Genomic DNA, 27,335 nt, shown 5'->3' with positions numbered 1-27,335 from the left:
GACATATTTGTAAAGGATTGCAGTTGGCGGAGTTTGAATCGGCCACAAAGGAGGCTCAGGCTCCCAGTAGGTAGAGAAAGACTGATAGAGCTTCCCTCTGCAAGAAAAGTTTCTCAAACTTAATGATTAATGGAGGTGGTTCGGATACAAAAACTTGCGCAATTTCGAGCCCCGCCTCCCCTCGGCCTCCGGGATTATTAATGTCCCACCCCCTCCGCGCCAGTCGTTCTGGATATATATTTTTAATGATGGGGAGGCCCCTTCGGATATAATTACTCCCCGGCCCCTTTCGCATTTCTTCTCTTCTCGTTTCAACTAATGGTGACCTCAGATGGATAATCTCTTATTGTTTCTTTCCCTTTTGGTTCGATTACGAGGGAAAAGTTGCCGACAAACGGCCGTTAAGCTCTTATTTTTGGGGCGGGTCTCGCTTTGGAATGCCTAATTGGAAATGTACTCTGGAAAACATGTAATTGCTTCATTTGCAACGGGGCGCCAAAATTAATTGCATGCTTCTGGACAATATATATTTATAAATCAATTCGAAGTTTTTTAACGGAATTAACATCGCACCAAAGAGTTTTTGTTTTCTATGCCAAATTTTGAAGCTGGTAGTTTTGAAATAGAGTCAAAATATAGACCCAAAATTCCTCTTTATGTACAAAATTTCAAGTTCATCAATGTCTTAAAAATGTTTGTCATTTTAGAACCACATGAAGGACAGCATTCCTATGAGTGATATTATATCAGAATCGTATCGCAAAAAAAAGAAAAAATTATCAATAAAAAAAATAACGATAGAAAATAGACTAGATCTATTATTTAATTTGTCCTCCGGAATAATAGCCCCACAACTATTTGGGGAAACGGCGAAAACAAGCGGACCGCAATCAGTCGGCATTATTATTCCTGAAGAATAGAAATTTTTTAAATAATATAATTCGTAGTAATATTTAGCTTTTGGTGTAACTTGACACTTTGTCCGTGGCGTTTTCCTATTGGAAACATAGCGAAAACAGGTGGACCACAATCAATCGCCTTGATTATTATGACTGAGGGATATAAATTTTTGAAATGATATAATAATTTTGAGTAATATTATGAGTTTTTGGTTTGAATTGATCTTTTATCCGTGGCTTTTAATTTTGGAAACACGACGAAAACTGGCTGACCACATTCAATTAACTTGATTATTATTGCACAAGGATAAAAAGTCTTCTTTTTAAAAAAAAGAAAAAAAAATATATATAACATATTTGAATATATTACATATATAATAATAATTTAGCATTATTACCATTAATATTTGTAGTTTTTGGTGTAAATTGAGACTGTATATTTTGTGTTTTCCAATTGGAAATACAGCGATAACAGGCGGACCACAAGCAGTTGAATGGATTATTATATGTTATTACGAAGGATAGAAATTCTTGAAAAAAATAAATTCGCAGTAATATTTTTAGTTTTTGGTTTAAATTGATCTTTTATCCGTAGCTTTTAATTGGAAACACGATGAAAACTGGCGGGCCACAATGAATTGACTTAATTATTATGACTAAACGATATAAATTTTTGAAATGATATAATAAATTTGAATAATTTTTTGAGTTTTTGGTTGAAATTGATCTTTTATCCGTGGTTTTTAATATTGGAAAAACTGTGCAAACAAGCGGACCGCAATCATTTAGCTCGATTATTTCTGAAGCATGAAATTCTTGAAAAAATATAATATATTCTTATTCAGAAATCGTGAGATGCGGTCTGGTGTGATGTAGGTTTCAGAAAAACATTTTTTTAATCGTGCCAACGTTTCGATCTTTATTGAGGTAATCTTCAGGGCCTGGGATTTACAAACATTGCTTACATTTAACAAATACAAAATCCAACATATATAAACATAAAACAGCAATATCTCTCTGGCACTCTCAACGCGACATGCAAGAATGGCACAATTACACAGAAGACAAACACTTTGAGTGAGTAGAAATACTTTTATTGAATATAAAAAATATATTTTGCATTGTATAAGAAGATGATCTCAATTAAGATCGAAACGTTGGCACGATAAAGAAAATGTTTTTCTGAAACCTACATCACACCAGACCGCATCTCACGATCTCTGAATAATTATCGATTAACGTTCACTAATTACCACACATAATGTATTCTTATAAATTGAAAATTTTGATATTGGAAACACGAAGAAAACAGGTGGACCACAATCAATCGACTTGATGGTTACCGAAGAAAACAATTTTCTCGGAAAAATATAATATTTTCACAGTAATATTTATAATTTTTGTTGTAAATTGATCTATTATCCTTTGCGTTTTCCTACTTGAAACACGGCGAAAACAGGCGGAACGCAATTAATCGACCTGATTATTACTGTATCATAGAAATTCTGGAAAAAATATGATAATTTCGCAGCAATATTTTTAGTTTTTTCTTATAAATTAATCTTTTAACTTTGAGGTTTTCATATTGAACTAGGCGAAAACAGGCGGACGTCGATCAATCGACTTGATTATTACTGAAGGAAAAAATTTTCTTTTAATAAATATAATACTTTCGCAGTTATATTTATAGTTTTATAACTATGTTTTCCGATCGGAAACTCGGCGAAAACAGGCGGACCTCAGCCAGTCGGCTTGACAATGCATCTTCGAGGGGGCACATCAAATTAAACGATTTTCGATTGAATTGATGATGCTTTCGAAACCCAATTGGGTCTCCAGCTGCGATTTTATATTCTTGAGACAGGAGGAAAATCACGTTTAAGCCAACGGTCATTGAAAAATAATTCTTCTGTTTGTTAGTCCGATGTCTAAATTTTCGAGGATGTTCATCTTTTTCCATTTTCCTCCGTTGAGTAGTAGTTTCATAATTATGCCGAAACGACATTGGGTCGGTCATCAATGAGAAATTCTGGAAAGAAACTCACGAGTCAAGACGGACCCAATTTGCATGACCAGTACAAGTTCACCGACTCGCGGTCCAACACCCAGCATCAGTTTCAAACTTATTTATATTATTGATGGTTTATGCTTGTTTTACGTTAGGTTAATCGTGTAATTTGATTTTCCTTCGTTGTCCCTAAAAGTTAATATATTACTTTTTTTGTCTTGTTGATGTTTTGTCTTAGTAATTTGTCAGTAGAGTTAGTAGTAACACGTCTAACTGACAAAAATCAGTGAGGCAGATTAAGATGTCACATGATAGGTCATAATCAAACTATAGGTTTATCACTCAGACAGGAGGAAATCTCATAATAATTCCATTATTGGCCAATTTTCGACAAAGTATAAAAAAGCCAACGAACTTTGACTCCTTCATGACAATAAGTTTCCGAAAGTTTCGTCATCATTGCGAATTGCAATTAGTGGAAGCAGACAATTTCCGTAGTTGGCGCAGTCACTTCTGCGTGTCTTTTAATAGCCTATTATTTTTACACTCTTGATAAGTTGAGAGAAGGAAAAAAAAGAAAGATCGTCGCGATTACTTTCATCATGAAACCGCTGCTGGGTCGTAGACGTTTTTTCCTGGATGTTCATCCGTCCCAAGGGGATCAATCACCATAGTTCGACTATTCTTCGATCTAAAATGAATAATTGAAAAAGGCAGTGGAGTAAATTTCTTCGAGTGGAAAAAGGGGGCACGTGAATCTCGTAAATACTGCATCCCACTTGCTTCTTCCACTGCCCATTATGAGGTTTAAATTATGTCACGGGTACTTGTCTTTTATGCTCAATCCATTCTACTTGTCCGTGTCAATGGCCTTTTAAATGAATGTGAGCAAAATAAAATAATTTAATTAGGAAGGTAGACGGCTCCCAAGTTTAACGTAGCATTATTGATAAGCAGACAAAACGAATGTAACGTATGAAAAAACAGAAAACATAAATATGTGCATATTCGAGCAATGGAGTTAATACGAAATAGTGTTACTGTAAATTTTCGGAAGTAACACTGCTTAACATAATTTGGTAACATTCTATTGTTGTCCTGCGCCACTTCTTTCCTTTGACCATCAAAAGCTCAAAATTGATAGATAATTATGCACCAACTTTAGCAGATTGAGTCCTGTATAACTGCTTAATTTATTCTAGCAACACTGCACTCCATTTTTGGTAGAACAGATCACCACGACCATCACACTGCACCAGTTTTCCTTTAAACACCAAAAGCTCAAAGTTAATAGTCAATCATGCACCTTAGTAGATGTAGTCCAGTATGTCTGCTTAATTTATTCCCGCAGCACTATATTCTACTGTAAGTAAAACAGATCACCACGAGCATCACCCTGCGCCACTTCTTTCATTTAAACATCAACAGCTCAAAATTAACAGATAATCATGCACAAACTTTAATAGACGCAGTCTCGATTTTTTATTCTAATTTGGTTTATCATTAGTATAGGTTTTATTTAGTAATAATCTTACCGACCTATCAGCCTTCTCCCAGAATGTCCAAAGTACTTGAAAGACTCTTTTTACAACGCCTAATACCTATCCTTCAAATACCTGTCAATTCTTGACACCAATTTTGTTTACGTCCTCGCCATTTCTCGATTCAGCAATTTTCCATAGTTGTTGTGGTTCTGCTTTGGAGAACAGTACTGCTCGGGTGCAAGCTTTTGACAGTGTCAGGCACCCGAGGTTTCTTCAGGATGAAGCTGTACCCTCTCGTTATAACCAAATCCTAAAAACCTAGCTAACGGTTGTTTTAGAGTAAGGTGCGTGTTAAGTTTTTTGAGACGAGATCGATTCAGACTGGTCACAAGGTGCATTCTTGCTCACATCCTATACATCATTTATACTTCTAACCTGACGACAAACAACCTTACAACCTATCTCCTAACTCCAATCCTTCCGAATTATCCAAGAGCAGTTTGAGGTCGTTGAAATGTGGTGTAAAACGTGGAAGATGTTACCTAGGGCAGTACACCCAAAATAAGTTTACGTTAAATATACAGCCTTGCCCATTAAGTACTTAGAGTGTTTAGGCAGTAGTCTAACGTGAGTCCTCACACAAGACTCTTGCGGGAAGAAGTAAATATGTGATTTTGACAACGGAAACCTTTAAGTATATTCGGTGTTTTTTTGTTCCTTCGCCCACCATACAAGGAATATTGTAATGTTATTCACCTTGGGTATGTTTTCATAGAATTATTCTGTTACGAGTGTATCTAAATCATTTCGAGGAAGAAAGGAAGGGACGGGTTTGTTCTTTTATAGCCGGGTTTGTTAAGTTCTTCAAAAAACCCTATCCGTGATTTCACGCATCATATTTTCATGATTAGTCTAATTGTCATCACGCCTTATTGATATTCTAAAACCTTTCTGGTTGTCCGCGAACTATCCGTCTTTTCTCGCTGTTTCTCGACCCGGATATTGAATCACCTACAGTTCTATTAGATTGAGAAGCTTAAGGAATTAAGGAGTTTAAACTCAGAAGCTCCGATTTACAATAATTGTATCACGCGATGTTATAATTAATAACCCTTGGGAAACCCGACCTCTCTGATCCGAACCGTGGCGTGGCTGGTTTCGTTATGCATTACTTGATTAATTACCTAATTATTTTGTCTCATCTTTTTGTTTAAATATTCAAAACAGTTGTAAAGGGATTTTGAGACGTTAACAATGAAATTATAACGTTCCTATTCTAATTGAGTGAGAGTGATTATCATATTTTTTTAATCTTGTTTCACCTCTGTCGGTAATGTTACCACCCTATTCTTAAAACAAATGAATGTTCTGTGTTATTAAGAATTTTTTCATTAAACCAAGTCATACAATTGTATTGCAAAAGGAGGAACCACTTTTTCAATCTGCAGTCATTTGAGCTTCTTGATCTGGTTACTGACTCTGCTTTTATATGAAGACTAACTAAAGAATACACAATTGCACACATATATACACACACACACACACACACACACACATATATATATCACGCTACACAAACAAGTGTGGTCAAATTCACTCCTTCAGAGTACACAAAACTGCTCGGGACGAGGTTAACGGACCCCTTCCTTTCACGCTAATAAATTACTTTCATACCAATAAATTAACATAAATACAACACCCTATGCACAGAAGTGTAGTCCATTCACTCCCCACAGTACTCGATATTCTTCGGGGAGGGGTTGGCCCTACTCCCAATAAATTACTAATAAATTACTTTTACTCTCCAGACGTGACACACTCACCCAGAGTACTCGATATTCCTCGGCATTGGGTTGAACCCCTTCCTTTCCCGCAAATAAATTACGTTCATTCCAATAGTAACATAAACCATCACAGACACAACACAACCACAACAAATGAGGTAATTAGGTAGAAAATTTTAGATTAATTTTAATTTCAGACTTGTTCATAATATTCACTTTTTGTTTCAAAATTGGTTGAAAGTTTAGGGTGAAAACCTCTTTTTACTCAAAAATACAGTGTTGAAGATAAGAGAATATAAAATATTCAAAATTTCAAACGTGAATTGAATTTTCTTAGTTTTCTTCTGTCCATTCTATTATTTTTAGAAACAGTTCCTCAGGAAATAAGAATATATGTTGCAGCTATTGATATTCGCCGGATAGACCGGCCCTAAAGGGAGCTTAATGCTCCATTACAAATAAATTATTTCTAGCCCTCCGTGACAGGTATCTGCTTGAAATGGCGGTCCGCACAGCACCCCCGTGGGGCCGGACCCTCGGACTTGTTTTGCATCCCCCTCGTACAGAAAGGTCTCGGCATCAAATCTTTTTATTTGTAACGGGAATCGACTCGAGATTGGTCACCCTCACGGTTATGCTCAAATGTCGAATACATCCGGAAAAGAATGGTTTTATAAAGCACGTCTTCGCCCGACTGGGTGGCCACGACGCGATTCTTCCAGCTGGAGAAAAGTCAGATGGCGAACTATAGAAAATATTGAAAATGATTTATCAGATTTCATGGTCCGCTTAACCAATTAATATCTTTCAATTAATTAAGGTTTTTAGGTGAGATAAGAAAGTCAGTGTCAAGAGCGGGATTTCGATCCACTCGGACATCAACTTGCCTTTCGAATATTTAGCCGAAGGTCTTGGGTTCGAATCCTGTTCGTGACACTGACTTTTTTATCTCAACCAATACCTTACATAAAGATTGAAAATGATTAAATTCACTATTTTTCGTGGTCCGCTTGATCAATTAATATCATTCAATTAATTAAGGTTTTAAGTTGAGATAAAAAAAGTCAGTGTCACGAGCGGGATTCGAACCCACGACCTACGGCTTGATACGCCGTTACTCTACCACTTGAGCTATCGTGGTAGAGCAGCGACGTATTTAGCCGAAGGTCGTGGGTACGAATCCCGCTCTTGACACTGACTTTTTTATCTCAACCAATATCTTGCATAAAGATTGAAAATTATATTAATTGCCAGTAATGAAACGATCAAACTGCTAGGTCTTAACCAATCAATTTTCTACCAAATAACTGTCACTGTTGTTTTTTCAAATAGTACAAATGCGCTTGAAAGATTAAAAACAGCGAGAATAAATAGGCCAAAATGGTCGGAAACGGCTAAACTTCTTTCTGGCTTAAATAGACTTTTTTCAGACTTTGTCAAGCTTGATTGTGGTGGGTCGAATTGACGAAAGAACCGCAGATGACCAGAAATATCAATGAAGTATTCATGACCTGTCCGAAATGTCATATCCTCGTATAACAAACCATTGACCTTTAAATCAATCAAAAATAATAATTGTTATCTAATTATACCCCGATATAAATGTCAATCATGTAAACGCAATGTTAATAATAAATAAATGCGACTTGTATCGACGTGGGGAAACCTTTTTGTAATATTAATGGTAATCTCCTCGGAAACCATTATTAAAACGAGCCGGCCCCGGGAGGACTAATGCAGTCATCAGGAACTACAGAGTACGACTATATTTTATTAAGGAGGGTCCGATCCCCCAGGGCTACATACGGCTCGCACCGCACCCCTGATCCCTATTTATCTCCTCGAGGACATTCGGACCTCATTTCACTAACAAAACAAACTGGACACGTACGTATTTCACGCCTGAGGAAGAAGGGAAAATTGAAATCCACCCAGATGGAAAGCCTTTATCCCCCCTTATCCTTTTGATCCGAGGAGCAATCGAGTTAAGAAATTGTTATTAAATGACGCTGTAGATAATTGGTAATTAACGGTGGGTGCGGTTGACAGAAGTATAGTTGGTTTTATTGGCCTAAGAGGAGGAAATGGAGCGTTCCCTTAACTTGACTTTTTTCCTTTATATTCTATCCTTTCCACACTATAGCCCAACTTTTAATTATCGATCCATTGTTTATCTTTGCTTTAAACCTATTATCCGAGTTATCCAAGTATGACTCACCATAAATAAACGTGCTTGCAAGTAAAAAAACATTGCACATTCATTCGTTTGAAGACTGAAAAATATTAATTCATCATGAAAAAATCTTTTAAAATTTATTACCTTCTCAACCGACAATCAAAATTACCATTAAAATCAAAACTTTCGACATACACATACCTACTCAAACCTATTTGGATGTACGGGTGCCAAGTATATGGATCGGCGAAGTATTCCAATATTCAAAGATTACAAAGTTTTCAATCCAAAATTTTAAGACTAATTGTTTCTGCCCCTTTTAATGTAAACAATAATACACTTCACAGAGATCTTCAAATCCCAACAGTTTTTTCATCCATCAAAACATATTACAAATTAATATCATTTCATTAATCCAGAGCGGCTGCCAATGGGTAGCTTTCTCTATAACGCCCATAATGCCAAACACATAATCTGAAATCCAATCTGCTGGTTGTATATAATACATGTACAGTTGTAGATACAAATAAATGAAGTAAAAAAAAAATTATTTGTACATATGACAAATTTGATCAACGTACGTTTTTTTCACAAGGACACTAACAAAACTGAACACTCTGGATTAAGGTATGGCCTTGAAGAAGAAAGCAAATTCAGTTGTTACTGCCAAGCTTAAGCTGATCATAGTTCTTGGCAACGTAGGACCCTTCTCTAAACCTTCAATCTACTAAAAAGAAAGAAGCAAATTAAAAACTCACACCTGATGAAAAACACCCCAGGACCGACAAGCAAGTACTTTGTGAAAAAAGCTGCTGGACCAAAGCTAGACAAAACTAAGGATTGAAACAGTTCTGCTAACTGAACTCCATAGGCACTTAAATTGGCAGAGAACAGTCTGTGCACCTTCTGCCAAGAAGAAAGGGATACTGCTATAAACATTATATGGCACTGTGAAGACCTGATGACAAAAAGTTTCTATGAGCAAAGAAAAGGAAAAAAATACTGTAAAGCTATGTAGGATTAAACAAGCATGGGAGCAATAGCAGCACCCGTTAAGCATGTTAAAATCTCATGGAAAAAACTGATGGAATAACACCCCTGGACAGACAAGCAAGTGGATGTAAACAAAGCTGCTGTGCCAAAGCCAGACAAAATTCCAAATTAAAACAGTTCGGCTAAGTGGACTCCATACTCATTTAAAATCATTGGCAGAAGACAGTCTGTGTACCATGTGCCAAGAAGAAGAGGAGATTGCTATAAACATTATATGCCATTGTGTAGACCTGATGACGGAAAGGTATCTTTGGGAAAGAAAAGGAAAAAATGACTACAACTTGGATGGCTTGGCAGAACCTCACAGTTCCATCATGCGTCCGAAATGGTCGTAGTAAAATCTTGTAGGTTAGTTTAGTTTGACGGTCAAGGCAAATTTTGGTCCTAGAAGCCTTCGTAGTTATTCAAGTCTTCTGTTGAGTTGTTATCTATTAAGTCTTGTGCTGTCTAGGTACAGTTTTAAGTATTTGACTTGAATGGAAGTCGGCATCTCTTTGTTGTTGATGTATTGCGGAGGGCTTGTCTCATCATTCAGGCTCTTTGCACCAGTCCAAGGGCTTGGATGTGGAAATAGCCTGGATAAGAGTCGAGTTAGAGGACAAAATTGCGGTTCAGCCAAGGATCTGCTTTCCACAATTGCTGTCGCTTTATTGAAGGTACGTGTATAGTTGATGTATTGGGGTGTATCTTTACCTCAGCACTATAAATGATATAAAGGATGGGACCAACATACTTGTATGCTCCCATGTGGGACGCATGTATTCGTCTTATTTCCGAGAACTCATCTCAATCTGACCTGGTGTGTTAGGTAGGTTCAGGTTGAGTAAGGAAAAAAGCAATTAAGCACGAGGACGGAAGTCAGTGGCTCTAATGACCCGACCCTGGCACGGGACCCTGGGTACTCGGGGCAAACAGGCAACCTAAAGGTTGACACGTTGTCCAAAGAGGGGACCAACATGGACTCTCCGGGTCCTGAACCCTACTGTGGCTTAGCATCCTGCCCCAAAAGAGAATGTATCTTAAAATGGATCCTTAATTAGGCCAACACCTGGTGGACCAAACCACAGGTATGAGGCAAGCGAAGAGATTCATAGGACCGTCCGCAAAACTTACAAAATAATTACTGGAAGGCAACCACGATTCTGGTTGGACTCCTGACAGGACATTGCCACTTAAGAAAGCACATTCACCAGATAGGAGTACAGACAGACAGTGTAGATAATGCCAGGAAGAACCGCAGAACACATTCTACGTTTCTGAGAAGATCTATGTAGGTGCAGATTCTTGCAACTAGGACAGAAAAAACTTCAAGCAAGAACGACACTAAGGAGCCTCTGGCAAAACTATGGAGGCTGATTAACAACCTAACGCTGACCAGTGAGTCATAAAAAACAGGGGAGCACAATAGATCTACTCAGTCGAGGTGTAGTAGGCCTTGTGGCCGCCTTTTTTATCCCTATCCCTAAGTAGGATTTCAGATGAAGATAATAAAGATTGAGTAAGGAAAAAAGCAATGAGTATGTGATATCAATAGCTGGCTTTTTGGATCATACTTTCCCCAACGAGACAGTCGAATGTTTTTATTCTTTTTTGGGTTTTATATTCGAAACAACTCGGGAGTGCATTCTCCAGATTCGCAATTTGGTAACCATCATTTTCCCAGCCGAATTCCCCATTAGGAGGTAAACGCGTCGGCACAATTCATAAGTGTCCATAATGATCGTTTGGACAATCCGTTTCTGTCTTGCGCAACCCGTTTTCCGACTAATGATTATCCAACGGTCGAGATTGTGCAAATCGACTACGTGTAATAATGGTCACCGTTCTGTTGGGAAACCGGTGTACACTGTACGGGCTACGTACGATGAATAGCCAAACAGGCAGTAAACACGGTGTGTTTTTTTATGTTTTTATCAAGAATATTTCAGTAGTTTCTGATCGGCTTATCTCGTCCTAGATTCCGGCGGAAAAATTCTCTACTTGAAATCTAGTTTTATTTGATATAAGTCTTATCATTTTCGCCTGGGGAGTGTCTTGAATTTTAACCTAATTTTCTAATTGTAACCGTGATTCTAGATTTCTTTATATTTTGATGATGAAATCTATCATTTTCTTCAAATGTTCCAAATCATTCAAACAACACTGCTTTAAATGCTGAAATATTTTCAAAAATTATACTTAATATTATGAGGAAACTATTCCCAAACGAAGAAAAACTATACCAAAGTGAAATCTAAGTAAAAAAAATTACGATTTAGAGCAATTCGTTTAAAAAGTAGTTAATTTACGATATCCGTGTTATTTCCAGGTACGGATCCTGTTGGAAGACCGGAAAAATGCAGCTCGCCCACCACAAGTGGTAAGTGTCGATTTTGGAAATTACCTTTCTCCCGGTGTACATGTAAAAAAAGCATGTCTCGAAAAAAAAATGGTGATATCTCATAGGCGATCGATGTCGTCGGACCGAAGCGAGGATTGAATAAATAATTGACGACAAGCGGCCACGTGACGTGATCGGAATCCTCGGGTGGAAAATTAATTACCGCTTCCCGCTGAGGATTTAAATGTTCGCTTCTAGTCGGAATCAGGACTTATCAAATAAGGGCCGTTCCCCCCTCGTGAGAAAAAAGCAAATGCGGATCATTAACGGAACGCGCTGAGCCCATATGTCCCGATGACCTTTTACTCTTAATGTCACTCAACCCTTAGAGAATCGTCAAAAAAGGGTAAACCCGTTTTCGGACACTTATACCACTTTTCTATGGATTTCGTTTTCTCTGCAACGTCATAAATGAAAACGTCCGTGAAAATATTTAGGACATCCAGAGTTGATTAATTTTATTTAAACTCTTCCAGATCTACATAGAGAATAATCGGATCAGAGATCGTCAATTTTATTCAAACTGATCCAGATCTGCATCGAGATCAGTAGTGTCAGTTCTGATTGATTTTATTTAAACTCTTTCAGATCTACATAGAAAAGAATTGGATCAGAGATCGTCAATTTTATTCAAACTGATCCAGATCTGCATAGAGATCAATTTGGTCAGAATTGATCGATTTTATTTAAGCTCTTCCTCATATGTATGGAGAATATTTATAAGTAGAAATGTTCAATTTTTGATTCAGACAATTCCCGATCTGCGTAGAGAATAGTCGGATCAGAGATCATCAATTTTATTCAGACTACTCCAGATCTGCATAGAGATTAGTAGAGTCAGTTTTGACCGATTTTATTTAAACTGTTTCGGACTATATTAAGAATATTTATAAGTAGAAATGTTCAATTTTATTCAAACTAATCCAGATCTGCATAGAGATCAGTATGGTCAGTTTTGATCGATTTTATGTAAACTGTTTCGGACTGCATTAAGAATATTTACAAGTAGAAATGTTCAATTTTATTTAGACTATTTCAGATCTGCATAGAGAATAGTCGAATCAGAGATCATCAATTTTATCAGACTACTCAAGATCTGCACAGAGAATTGTTTAACCAGTGTTAAACTCTTCCAGATCTGCAAAAAGAAAATTGCATAGAGATCAGTAGTGTCAGTTTTGATCTATTTTATTTAAACACTTCCAGATCTGCATTGAAAATATTCGGATTAAATATCATTAATTTTATTCAGACTATTCGAGACCTGCGTGGAGAAGTTTGATCAGAGTTGATCAATTGTACTTAAACTCTTCTAGATCGGCATAGAGATCATTTCGGTCAGATTTGATAGATTTTGTTTAAACACTTTCAGATCTGCATAGAGAATATTTAGAACTAGAAATGTTCCGTTTTCTCCCGATTAGTCAAGATCTGCATAGATCGGATCAGAGATCATCAATTTTATCCATACTACTTCAGATCTGCGTAGAGAATTGTTGGATCAGATATTGCTAATTTTATACTAACTACTCCAGATATCTACATTGAACATTTAGTTAGGTCAGAGATCATAATGTTATTTTATCTACTCCAGATCTGGATAGAGAACATTGGGGTCATATTTGATCAATTTTATTAAACTCTTCTAGATTTGTATAAATAATAGTTTGAACAGAGTTCGAGAGTTGAATAAGTCAAAAGTGAGATTAGCGTGGTCAAAGTTGATCAGCTTTATTTAAACTCTTCCACATCTGCATAGAGAATACTATAAACAGGGATGTTTAAATTTATTCAGACTAATTTCAGACCTGCGATGGAATAGTCAAAGCAAATTTTATCAATTTTATTTAAATTCTTCCACATGCGTAGAGAATAGATCAGAGTACTTCAATTTCATTTTGATCCCTGCACAGAGGTTATTGATGTAAACTATTTCGTATCTGTATGAATGTTGTTGTCTGGGAAAAAATATTTTATTTAAATTTCATCTAGATCTACAGAGAGTCCAGATCAAAATTGATTATGCATACTAGGCCAATCAGCAGAGATATTAATTAATTGTGTCGGAAACGATTAAATTTTATGAATTACTACCAGAATCTGCATGGAGTAGAATAATAATAATAGTTCGAGCGGAGATGATCAACATTATTCAAATCATACAGACCGGCAGAATAATAATATGGACATATATGGTCAATTTTATTCAGGCATTAATGAAAATTATTCCAGGACAGTAGAATGAATAGAATGGTCAGAAATGGTCAATTTTATTCAAACTGCGTTTACTTGACACACAGAAAATCCATTATAATGTGAAGTCATTATATATAGCCTTTTATTGTTCACAAAATATATATATAAAAACTTCCTTTTATTTGTCTTTCCACGATTCGATTGACATATAATTTCGGATGTGTTAATAAGCGTGTAGTGAAACTAATTGACCGCGAGTCTTAATTATCAACTGAATATTTTAATTGGGTTGGTACTTCGTTTTTATTTAATTTATTTTTCCCTCCAATTTGTGCAAGGATCGACAGTCGTGATGGGGATGCAAAACAGTGCCGGCGATTGGTTATGATTGACGGGGGCCCGTTCGACCCCTATGCCCTCATCCCCCTCGCTAGATTTCCCGCATCCATCCCCCGGAGTCCACTTTATTTCGAAATAATATATCCTCATCGATCAAGCCTTTAAATCATTTCTAATTATTGACATTAACCCTTAGGATCGGTTTAACTCCAGAGGGTGGTGACGCCCTTTTCAAAACCCTAACAAATTACCATTATTTTCGACAATACGCGCTGTTTAAATTTAATCAAAATAAAAGGGTAAAAGGGTATGGGTTTAATTTCCTTTTTATACAGCTGTTAACGAAATGTATTATGTACTTATTTATTTTCATCCAAAAGGTTGAAAAATCCCAAGTGATCCGTAGTTGAAATATTGCATTTATTTTTCTATTTCACGGGCGTTTCGGGCTTACGGCCCATCATCAGAACCTGAACATGATACAATTTTCCATGTTTAGGTTCTGATGATGGACCGTAAGCCCAAAACGTCCATGTAATAGGCAAAATAAATAAAATAAAATAATTCAACCACGGATAACTTGGGATTTTTCAACCTTTTTGGATAATCTTTCAATCAATTAAGGTTTTTAGTCGAGATAAAAAAGTCAGTGTCACGAGCGGGATTCGAACCCACGATCTTCGGCTAAATAAGCTGCTGCTCCACCACTTGAGCTATCGTGACCTCGATCCACTCGGACACTAATTTCCCATCTCAACCCCACCTTTTGAATTTTCCCTCCTTTTTGCCATTTTTCATACTTGGAATGAACTTTTGGATAATAATTACTACAAACCGTGATTTTAAGAAAAAGATTATTTATTTTCGAATTTTATTGTATTGTTAGTTAAATTTTATCTTGATCTTTTCCTGTCACGTTTTCATTATACATAATGTATTACGTACAGCATACATTCAAACTTCTTGGATCAAAGAAACAATTTTTTCCTAAATCTTTCGAATTTTATTATTTTGCAATTTAAATTTTATCTTAATCTTTTCCTGTCACATTTTTATAATACTACTTATATTTCTTCTCAGCAAATTCATTATAATAATGAAAATTATACAAGCTAATTCAATAAAGATTTAGGAAAAAGTTGTTTCTTAGATCCAAAAAGTTTGTATGTATGTTGTACATAATACATTATGCACAACTTATTTATTTTCGAATTTTAATATATTATAATCGAAATTTTATCTTGATCTTTTCCTGCCACTTTTTTTTTTTAAATAAATAAGAAGAAAGTTAAAAAATGACTACAATATGTTCGAAACATCGATTATTTTAAACTATTAACAGAACATAGTTGTTTTCAAATCACCACTCAAAAAACTCACCTCATAGTGCAAAAAATCTGCAGCCAATTTATAATATAATTTCAAAAACTTGGTTCCTAATCAAGTTGGATTAAAAGTGATCGAATTCGCTGATACGATGTGATTCAAAAAAGGTCCTTTTTTTCAACCGTTTAATCCCAACTTGCTTTAATACAGCTTTGCCCTGTGTCGACTGCATATAGGGTACACAAATCCTACAATCCTACATGAAAGATCAAACTACATGGAGCTTAATCAGTTTAAAACACGGTGTCTCAGATAGACATTGACAGAAATCATAGAAAGCTGCCAGAATGAAGTATAACGTGATAAAATTAAAATAAAGCATACTCAAATAAATACAGCATAGAAAATATAGTTTATAGATAATAGAAAATGCAAATGGGTTTTTGTGAACTTTTAGCTTTATTTATAGGAAAAAGTATAAGAATGATTTTATATCAGTCACCCTGAATTTTGCAGATCTGTACTATGCTAAACAAATTTTGCATAATTTAATTTGTAGAAAATCGTATGTTATACTGTTAAATAGTTTGTGCCAACGATTTGAAAGTTAGGTGTTATTTATTAATATATTATCCAAAAGGTTGAAAAATCCCAAGTTATTCGTGGTTGAAATATTGTATTTACTTTCTCTATTACATGGCGTTTCGGGCTTACGACCCATCATCAGAGAACTCTTTAACTTTAACTCATTAAACATGGAAAACCTCACGGTACAATTTTTCGAAAGTTAGGTGTTATTTATTCTCAAAATATTCTTGTAAGTTGATAATGATTTGGCTTAAAAGTCGGCCAAAGGAAAAAAGTCAAAGCAAATTAGTTGAACTTTCGGTTTGCCTTGGTCCAAAACAATTGGTAAAAGATTATTTACACTTTCATTGTTATTCCTGTGAGAGTTGGATCGAGATAACTAACACAATAACAAAAAAAAAGTTTTAACGAACAGATGCTGATCGCGGAAGCCCGTGGGGGGATTGTTTCCTTAATAAATAATGTATGTATTGGACGGATGGGTCCATTTTTAACAATCCGAAGGGTGGTTCAACAGTTGTTCAAATCAAAGGGTGGTGTAAAAAATGGCGGCACGCGGCACGAAGGGGTTGAGCGAGTGAGTGGGCACGTGGCCTGGAGGGTGGCCCACCCTTTTTTATAAATCATTAGCAGCCAGGTCCTCATGGCGATTGTTCGGCTGCGGTGCTTAATCCAATCTCTTTATCCTGTAAAAGTTTCAAACGTCATAAGAAAAACCCTTAATCTCTCAGGCCAATAAATCAGCAAAATTTTAACGTTAAAAGTTAAATAAATCGTTAAAGTGTAATAAATCTTAGTGAATTTAAATTTTAAAACAGAATTATGTCAAGAAAGTTTTTCTTTTTTTCAGAAGCTAACGGCGAAGCGGAAGATCTGAGCAACGACAGTGAAAGCTCTGGAAGCTGTTCGCCGGCCGAGCACAGGACAGGCGCGCTCAACCTGGTAAGCATCAGCATTCAAGTCATCAGCATACATCCTTCATCCGTCCCTTCTCGAAAGAGCACGTTGTTTCCAAATATCCGACCCGATCCGATAACATCCAGCTCCCAATGAATCTAAAACCTCTCGGAGGCCTGTGTAAGTAAGAGTATTAGGTAAACATAGAAGAAGGGGGTTGAAGCGAGGCAATTTCCTGTCCGGGACCCCCTCTGCACACCGCCCTGGGCCACTCTGAATATTGCCCATCTCGCTTGACCTCTCAGAAGAATGTTAACAAAAAGCAATAATCCTGATTCCCCTTTCCATTTTAACTCACCGCTCTGAAAAGGCAGAAAAATCTCACGTAGACCAAACAGGTCGAAAGGTTTCGGTTAACACTACTTATTACTTCTTTTCATAAACGTTTAATCAAAACTTCCACTTGTGACACATCCTCTCCAGCTTTATGGATGTGCCAATAGACAGTTTACTTCTTTCTTTATTACAACCCTTAAACCATTAGTTGAACCAACACTCTATGCAACAATTTCCCAAGTTGATTCTGAGGTTTTCATCCAATGAAACCTTTCTTCCAATCTTTAAATAAATTTTGAATAGATATAAACCACAATTGATCACATATTGCTTAGTCAACACCAATCTTTTCAACCTGCCTATTCTCGCTGTCTTGTCTATCAAACACGTTTCTACTTTTGGGCAGACCTGTGAAGATCGCGAGAAACAAAACGACAGGATTTGATTTCCTTGTAGTTTTGTTGTTTCTGATCATTCAGTCTTCATTCTGTGATATTCCTTTAGCTTCTCGCCATCTTCAGCGATGGACCTTTTTCCTTCTTGAAGACATCGGTGGAAGAATCGTGGAGGAATCCATGACTTATTCATTGCTGATCCTTCTGGCCTCCATAGTCTGTTACATTCCTTCTAGCTACTCGCCATCGGGTGAGGAATCTGAAGCTTGGTCGTTTCTGATCATTTTTATCTCCCTATTCTAGATGGTATGTACTACGGGTTTCGGCTTCTCGCCATACTCAAGGTTGTCATCCCTAGATCATCATTGAAGATGGTGAGATGGCGAGGATTGTCAGACCAAAATAAACGAAAACGACCAAACTACTAAATTAATCTATTGTTTATTAATATCTTTGCAAAAGATGAAGATAGATTTTGACGGTATATTGAAGGTGAAGTTGAAGTCCCTGCTTCCTGAAATTAATTTTATTTTAGGACCTGAATGGAAGTAAGTGGAGGAGCGCAGGGCATTGTACTTGGATCAATAAATACGTTAAAATATTCTAAAGTTTAAAATTTTAAATGGTTTAACTTCACCTATTACTCTCTCTGCATCCATCACCATCATTGATCATGTGTAAAGCGACATAGCCTCAAACCAGCTCAGGATGGTTTTTGGGTCGTTGAATAAAAATTAAAGTCAAATATATTTTCCATGTTTTCAGATATTTTCAATACACAATATTTTTCCAGGTGACGGATACACAGAGGCGACCCAGTAGCGTCGGTCAATCGCCGACGAACCCCACCAGTATCCAGGCGGCGATCGCGGCCATCCAGGCCGGTCAATTGGGCCAGGTACTAAGACCGTGTTTTCCAAATGATCTGAATAAGACATCATAATTTATCTTTTACAGCTAATGGTGCAGTCACAGCTGCCGGGCGCGAGCATCCAAGCGCTCCAACAACAGCTCCACCAACACCTCCAACAATACGTCCTATACCAGCAACAGCAGCAGCAACGATCGCAAGCGACGCCGACGCACACTCAACACCACTCTCAACAGTACTTCATGCCAAACCAGGGTTTGCTCACGCCCAGCATGAAACAGAGCATCACACCGCCCAGGCTTTCACATTCCGTTCAGGTATTTTATTCGTTCATTTACGTCGCATTTCTGAACACAGGGATGTATCTTAATTGTCGACTTTTCTCCCCCAGGGTGGAATACTAGGTGATACGAAAGTAAGCCCCGTGGGCAAAGTGCACAGACCGCCGATACCACAACCGCACACGTTAGAAGCGGACGAGACGACGGACTTAGAAGAATTAGAGCAGTTTGCTAAAACATTTAAACAAAGAAGAATCAAATTAGGTGAGTCTTAAATATATAACAAACCCTAATCTTTCGATTTTAACGAGTTTCTCACATAAACTTTATTCAATCAGATTATAAAATTGAAATATTTCTCGATGTTAACCAGTTAGCACTCGACGTTCAAGTCTTGTACTTCTTCTTCAGTCGTACCATTTAATTCAATAAACCAAATCAAGTTTTCGTACCACAACTTTTCTAAAAAACTAATCTCTATCACTAGGAGGTCGAATAATTATATTTAAGCAGTATTTTCTTCCATTGAAGTTTTCTTGATTTCGTGACATCAAGTTTAAAAGCATAAAATAAATTTCTTGGTCTCTCTCCTAGCAACTTTACTTATCCGAATATTTACGATTCATTTATTCAAGAAACCGGAGGATTAAAGTAAGGAATGAGCAGAGTTAATTAAACCTATTTCGATTCAAATCATGAAGCCCGTTCTTCAAAAGAGGTCAAACTCAACCGACTCGGGTTTTTGTCGACTCGCTCTAAATTTACAAGCCCAATTAAAACCGGCAATTAATTATTTGCATTTTTATTTTCAGGGTTCACGCAAGGCGATGTCGGCCTGGCCATGGGAAAACTGTACGGGAACGATTTCTCCCAGACGACTATATCCAGGTTCGAAGCGCTCAACTTGTCGTTCAAGAATATGTGCAAGCTGAAGCCACTGCTTCAAAAGTGGCTCCTTGACGCCGACAACTCGTTAAGCAACCCGAATTCCCTGAGCAACCCGATGACCACCCCCGAGGCGATAGGGAGGAGAAGGAAAAAGAGGACATCCATAGAGACGAGCGTGAGGGTCGCTTTGGAAAAGGCGTTCCTGCAAAACCCAAAACCGACCTCTGAAGAAATCTCTGTTCTCGCCGACAGCCTCACCATGGAGAAGGAAGTCGTACGAGTATGGTTTTGCAACAGGTAAGCTGTCCGGAGGTTCTCTTTAATAATCACGCTAATAAATAAGTAAGGGTAGAGTAAATTGTCAATTTTATGCATCCTGAGGCAACCAGGCTGAAAGACTAACCTGGGCAGTCATCAGCAGCCTAGAAGGACCTTTTGTAAAATGTTCAACTGCCATAAAGGAGCACGTTAAAAACTCATGGGGAACAACACCCCAGGACAGACAAATGAGTGACAGAAAAAGCTACTGCACAAAACTCAGGATTAAAACAGTTCTTAAGTGGACTCCATAGGTACTTAATCTTTGGCAGAAGACAATATGTGTTCTATGTGCCAAGAAGAACTGCTATCAACATTATTTGCCACTGTGAAGACCTAATGACGGAAAGATATCTATGGGCGAAGAAAAGGGACAAAATTACTACTAAGCTATGTAGGCTAAAACAAGCATGGGAGAGGTCATCAGCAACACTAGTAGAACTATTTTGTAAAATGTTAAACTACGATAAAAAGCTTGTTAAAAGCTGGAAAAAACTGATGGAATAACACCTCAGGACAGAGAAGCAAATAACTGTGAAAAATACCTGCTTTCAATGTTAAAAATATCGACCACTTTTTCACTCATGAACACTTAAGATCAAGGATCAAGGACTGAGTCAGTTTTCAAGGAAATTTGAGATTGCCTGCAAAAAACTTAAATATGTCAACATCTGTAGATATGTTTGAGGGTGTTTTGCCCCGATGATGACCATAAAATAGGTCAAAAGCTTGGCAGTAACCAGTGAATTTACTTTTTTCTGCAAAGTCAAACCTTGATTCAGTGTTCATGAAAAATAATTGCTGCACCAAAGCTAGACAAAACTCAGGATTAAAGCAGGTCTGTTAATTGGACTCGTAGGCACTTTGGCAGAGGAGCCTTGTTCTGCCAAGAAGAAGAAAATACTATACACATCTGGTAGTGATTTATGCAAAGGCGTGAGGAAGAAAAGAATTCTACAGGCAGAGTAAAAATATGATTATCATGTCTATATAGCCTAATGACAAACCTGAAAGTATATAGTGAGTTATAACCCGTACAGGGAGCATAATAGTCCTATCTAATGGATGAAGTGAAAAAGACTTTAACCTCACACAAACCTAACCTAACTCATATTAACTTTTTTAAACATTGTGATATCAATGTTGTTGGGTTTTGGGATGAAAAGAAAAACACGAGACACACAAGTATCACTATATTGCGTCGTACAAACTTGCTCTTACAGGACTAACTAAACTGAACTGAGGTTACAAAAGGATTACAATAATTTACATTTCTAACAAATGTGATGACCCTATAGTTTAATCGTCTCCAATTATTTTTTCTACCGCTTTCTTATTTTGGCAGTCTAAAAATTGAATGATACCGCATAAAACCACTAATTTATTTGTATTCGTTTACTTTTGTCAGGCGACAGAAAGAGAAGAGGATCAACCCACCGCCCACATCTTCAATGGGCTCGCCTGGAAGCGGAGGCAGCATGTTCGGTAGCCCTTTGACAAGTTCTCCCAGCGGTCCTCTCGCCCTCGTCGGTGGCCCGCCAAGGCCCCAGTGACCCTGGCCCCTCCACAAGTCATCACTATTTAATTGTAACTCACCCTTGTAAAACTTATACAAACAACCCACGAAAAAGTTATTCCAACTTGCCATTTAGTTTTATCCGAAAACTTTCATTGGGATTTAGACAAAAAAAATTATAATGAGTGATGCAAACGATTTAAACATCAGATAAACAAGAATGAAAAAGAAAAAAACAATTTTTTTACATTAGAGGCAGGCTATCAGATTCTTACAGAAAACAATATTAATTGTTAAATAATGTAAATAGATTATCAACATTATAGTAGATTAACATAAGGAATTTTTTTTGTTCTTTTTAACACAAAGTGCAGAGTGAAGATGATTAAAAACTGTGCTTTAACAAAGTTATCCTATTATATGATGGTAAAAGGAAATTATCTGACTTATAACATAGTTTCAATGTGTTTATATTGTCATTAATGTAACATTTATATATTTGTAAATTATAATAGGGTATGACTAAGTGATTACAATGTATACAAGGAATACAAAAAAAATCGTATAGCAAAATTCCTTCCCAAATTATTGCATCGTCCAAAGTGTCGATTACCTATTACCGATAGAACAGTTGTGAACGTGTGTGTGCAATTATTTTTACTGAAAAAAATTGATTTATAAACTAAAGGATATTATTTATATGTTAGTATTGTATAGATGAATGTATAGTATGAGGGTGTGTACAGAATTAGTTTTTAAGTTTTTCAATGTAAAGGACTTTACACTTCTATTGTATATATATTATTATGATATATTATTATAAGAAAGCATTAAGAACAATTTGACCATTTTGAAAATAACTAGAGCAATTGTTTGCTCTTTTGTTGTTTCTAATGTTTATCGGATCCTTGGAATTTTTTTGTCTGTGTTAATTTGTAAAGGCGCATTTAATTAATAATTTGCTAAGTATTTTTTTAAAAGGTTTATTTCTGTATTTATACTGTTTAATGTTAAAAGCGGCGATTCTTCTCGATACCAATTTGACAAGTTAAAATTGAATTTTAATTTGTAAAATTTGTCCCGAGAAGAACTTGTTTGTTAAGCTTAAAGTTTGTTTTGAATTATTAAAAAACTCTGTTTTGGAAAAGGCTCCAAAGAAGAATTTTCTTTTTTTAAATTTGTATTTGAAATAATGTTAAGAGTCGATCTCAAAACATTAAGAATAAAATAAACGGGGGGAGAGCATGTTACGAGAGGCATAGTCTTCCAAAATATCATGGTAGAGTTCCTAATTTAAAAAAAGGAACAATCTGGATAATGTTTTCTTTTTTAATTTATTTTGTTATATCCAGATTTTTCTTATTTTTATTTTATATACAGTATCAGTTGAAGTTATTGAAGAAATTTTTGAAAATCAATATGGCAATGTGATGTGAGGACCAACATCAAAATAGTTCCTATTCGCTTTATTAGGGCAAACTATTAGAATTTTTTGTTCATTTTAATTAGTTTAATTTATGCTCGCTTTAAACCTGTGTTCAATTTTTATTTATTAATTATTTTTCTCTTTAATTACAGAAAAACAAATCTGAATATTAAAAATGCAGGGTCTGTAATTAAGGACACATTTTATTATTTTATGTTTACATTACTTTTATGATTAATATCCCTGAATTTGACTAATCCCTCATTAAATTTATATTTCTTATGTTTTTATTTTCATTTTTGTTTATTTTTCTACCTTTCATCTATAATCCCTTTCCTTTATTTTGACATTTTATAAGGGTGCACGAAATAAATTATATGTTTGGGCAAAGGTTAAAATTTTGCTACAGCCTAGTAAATAAATTAAAAAAAATATATATATTAAGTTTATCAAAGCTTGATTTTATTTTTAATCTGCGGATGCAAATTGGACGTTAAACATTTCTGTCGAGCTTTGATCAAACTGTACTCATACCAAATTTAAACCACTGAGCGTAATCTGACGTAACAATTTTATATCCAAGAATTTGTCTAATTTTTATCTGTAATGCCATTAATTTTTTATTTAAAAAAAAATAAGGCAAATAAAAAATAATAATAATACTAATAACGTTGTAAGCATCCCTTTATTTTAATTTTAAATTGCTTCACTAAACTAAAACGTTTATTTAAATAATGGTCAGTTTTGGTCTATTCTCATCACACTGTTATTGCACACCAATTTTTTTTAATGGTGTTTAATTTTAATATTTTAACTTGATTTATTTATATTAGACGGATGAACGAACTCAGGTGTCTAAATAAATCGAAGTATACCATTTGTCAAACTATATCCAAGTAAATACAGGTGATTGATATAAGGTTTTAAGGGAAAAAAAATGCTATACTATGAAATAAATTAATATGTACCTAATCAACATAGACTGTTAGGAGTAGATAATATCAATGGCCACATGTAATTGTGCGCATGTTCAACTTTAACTTAGTAATTTTTTATATGTTGTTTTTGGAACAAAACCCAAAATGAGAGTTAAAAAAGAAGAAGAAACACAAATATAGAAAATATTAGTAGTTAAAAATATAGTGTAAAAATATTTTGTGAAATAATATAGTTAAGGTAGGGTGAATACTGATAAGCTTGAATTTCACACACATAAAAAGAATGCAAAGCACCCAAGGTATTTATTTTGTAAAAAAACAAAAGACAGTTTGTAAGTTAAAGCTGAACAAAATTCATATCATTTTCTCATTCAATTTAAAGTATAAGATTGTACTTCTCTGTTGGTATTTAAATAAGAAGAAAAAGTTAAGAACTATGTATTACTGTATATTTTAGTTGGAATGTTTTGTTATGTACAGTCCATAGGTGAGTCTGCCCGCCACCATATCATAAGGCGAGCACAAAAAATGTTTTTTAGGCTATTTTATGTGAATTTCTCTTTATAGTGTTGTAAGGTGAAGTGTAGTCATTGTAAGTGTCCCTGTTTCAGTTTTTATTATCCAAATGTACAAAATGTTCCCTTGTCAGTTGGGCAATAAATAGTCAGTCAACAATAGTATTTTCACAAAAAAAAATGTTTTTTTCAATTTCAACCCCAAAGATTTCCCATTAAACTATTGGAACGAAACTGTCTTTTCTGTTCTATTTTAACCTGAACTTTAACTAGCAGTCTCAGCATTTAAATAAACTGCTTAACAACAAAAATATACTGATTTAAATTCACTCTATGATATCTATTACAGAATTTTTTTTAAATAATTTTATTTGTACCCTGTAGTTTTTTTTTTTTTTTGGGGGGGGGCACCTATTCCCGGCACCTCACATTTCTTCCACCTCATGTTTTAAAAATTTATTTATTTTTATTTATTTATTTTAATTATTTATTTTATTTTATTTATTTATTTATTTTTTTTTTTGAAGTTAGCTTTTCTGTAGGAAGTCTGGCGATCTTTCTGGTTGTGTTCTGGGACGTGATATCTACAGTTTAGCCCTCCTACACGTGGTGAAACTATCTCATTCACTAACATTCAATCCTAGCCTAGCCTAAATGCAGGTTTCAGAGTACTCGGTATTCCTCTGAAGACCCGCCCTCGTTCATGCTAATAAATCCATACATTATGTACAATTAAAATTATGATTAATCTAAAATATTAACCTAGGTTTGTGGGTTTATGGGGTACTTGATATTCCACCGTAGACCCACCCATGCATACACTACTGTCGCACTAATAAATACATTCACTCAAACAGTAACCAACCATTCGGTATTTACAAATTAAAAAAATGCGGAGCCACTGGCGCATTTAATATTACAATAGTGTCTCCGCCCATTCACTCTAAAAGATATTATAGCCTAATACTAACGGTCTGTGAAGTACTCGATATTCCCGCACAACCCACACAATCATACTCACTTTCGCGCCAATAAATACATTCATTATACCCAAAACACACAAAGAGATATCTATCCTAATTTGGTGGGTCTGTGGTGTACTCGATATTCCGAACACTACCCATACACACACATTCTCGCCAATAAATACACTCACTTCAGGAAGGAAAACGAAACCATGTGTGGAGAAGCATTAAAGGCAACCATATGCATTTATTTGCTTCAGATATTTGATTACTTTCTTGCTGTTGTCATTGCTGTTTTGTAAAACCTCTTTCAAACTCGAGGAAAGGCCACACTTTGTTCTGTGTGGCGCCAATAGTTCGCATTCGGTTAGTAAATGCTTAACAGTTATTTGTGCACAGCACAATGGGCATCTCCGTGAACCTTTTCTCGCCAAGAGATGACCATGCGTCAGTCTAGTGTGGCCTATTCGCATTCGGGTCAACATTATTCTCTCTGTTTTCCTGACACTATCCATGGCCCACGGTCTGACCGACTGTTTTAGTTCTTTTAATTTGTCAGTCATTTTGTCCCAGCGGTTCTACCAATCTTTCCAACAAAGATTCTTCATATATTTTTTGACGTCCGCTGGGTTCATGGGAGTTTCCGGGTCATGTGGCATTATCGCTGCTCGTTTGGCAGCTTGATCGGCATTTTCATTACCTTCTATGCCGACATGGCCCGGTATCCAGGCAATAACTACCTCTTTTCTTTGTTCGTGTATTTCCCTGATTTTTTCTTGTATTGTCTGGATTAGTGGGTCCATGGTGAAGATATTACGGATGGCTATGACCGCACTGAGTGAGTCGGTGCATATGACATATTGGTTGCACCCAATGTGTTCAGTTTCATTCAGCGCGGATGATATGGCAGTCAAATCTGCGGTAAAGATACTTGCAGCCTTTGGGAAAGGAATTGTTTTAGCGTATTTTTCCCAGCATACTGCGCTGCCAACCCTCTTACTGACCCTCGAACTATCTGTATAAATGAAGGTTCCTGTAGTTATTACATACTACAAATGTGTGGTATTGAGTGATCATTAGTTAATGATTATTTGGTGATCGTGAGACCGCATCTCATGACTCCAAATAATCATATTACAAATGTGGTCACAGCAATAAAGCTTTATTCCACGGCGTGGGCTTGACTAACCTATTCACAGACTTGTGATCTGTTGTGGTCTGTTATATTCTGCCCACAAGCCATTTACACGACATGGAAAGGCTCATGGCTTGGCAAACTAGAGCAGCCACTAGAAACCATTGCGTAAATTTTCTGAATGAATTATACATTTTAATAAATAAATTGTTAAAGTTTTGATTTAAAGATCAACACTTGTGCAGTGTTCTATTATGATTTGTAGATGTTGAAAAATGAGTTCAGTTCAGAAAAAACATTCAACTTCAACAAAGAACAACAGCTTGTGGGAATGGGTGCTCGAGCTGTACTGAGGCTTGTCATCCGCCGAGCTTTTGATTCAAAGTGTATACTGTAAAGGCCGAGCTACCTTGAGCAGTAATGAATCTTTATGTTCCCACATGAGTCTGACAAATTTTAGACCAGACTCACCAAGCCAAACACCATGGTAACAAGGCTACTAACGCAGCGTCGCACCTAGAAGATATGCCATGAGAAACCAGTCAATGCAGGCACTAAAAACTGCCATTAATTTTATTAATGAATACTTAAACATGCAATGGACATGCTGCTTGTATCAAT

The 27,335-nt window shown here is 36.0% G+C and overlaps 1 protein-coding gene across 2 annotated transcripts in view; it reads left to right on the top strand.

Moving 5' to 3' along the window:
• The window catches only part of LOC106674257 (POU domain, class 2, transcription factor 3-like), a 108,569-nt gene extending 85,126 nt beyond the window's left edge, over window positions 1–23,443 (top strand). The window contains exons 4-10 of one of the 2 annotated variants that reach the window (XM_014406877.2): window positions 11,713–11,763; window positions 17,084–17,175; window positions 18,655–18,759; window positions 18,819–19,049; window positions 19,124–19,277; window positions 19,826–20,198; window positions 21,628–23,443. In XM_014406877.2, the coding sequence (XP_014262363.1) occupies window positions 11,713–11,763; window positions 17,084–17,175; window positions 18,655–18,759; window positions 18,819–19,049; window positions 19,124–19,277; window positions 19,826–20,198; window positions 21,628–21,772 (1,151 nt within the window). In that variant the 3' untranslated portion in view covers window positions 21,773–23,443. The remainder of the gene's footprint in view (window positions 1–11,712; window positions 11,764–17,083; window positions 17,176–18,654; window positions 18,760–18,818; window positions 19,050–19,123; window positions 19,278–19,825; window positions 20,199–21,627) is intronic. The other variant, XM_014406879.2, reaches the window with a different exon arrangement.
• The last annotated feature ends 3,892 nt before the right edge of the window (window positions 23,444–27,335 follow it).

The sequence above is a fragment of the Cimex lectularius genome, unplaced genomic scaffold (genome assembly GCF_000648675.2).
Source record: "Cimex lectularius strain Harlan isolate CLEC.00 unplaced genomic scaffold, Clec_2.1 scaffold177, whole genome shotgun sequence".
In the NCBI taxonomy this organism is placed as follows: Eukaryota; Metazoa; Arthropoda; class Insecta; order Hemiptera; family Cimicidae; genus Cimex; species Cimex lectularius.
This window is presented reverse-complemented; position numbering and strand designations above follow the sequence as displayed.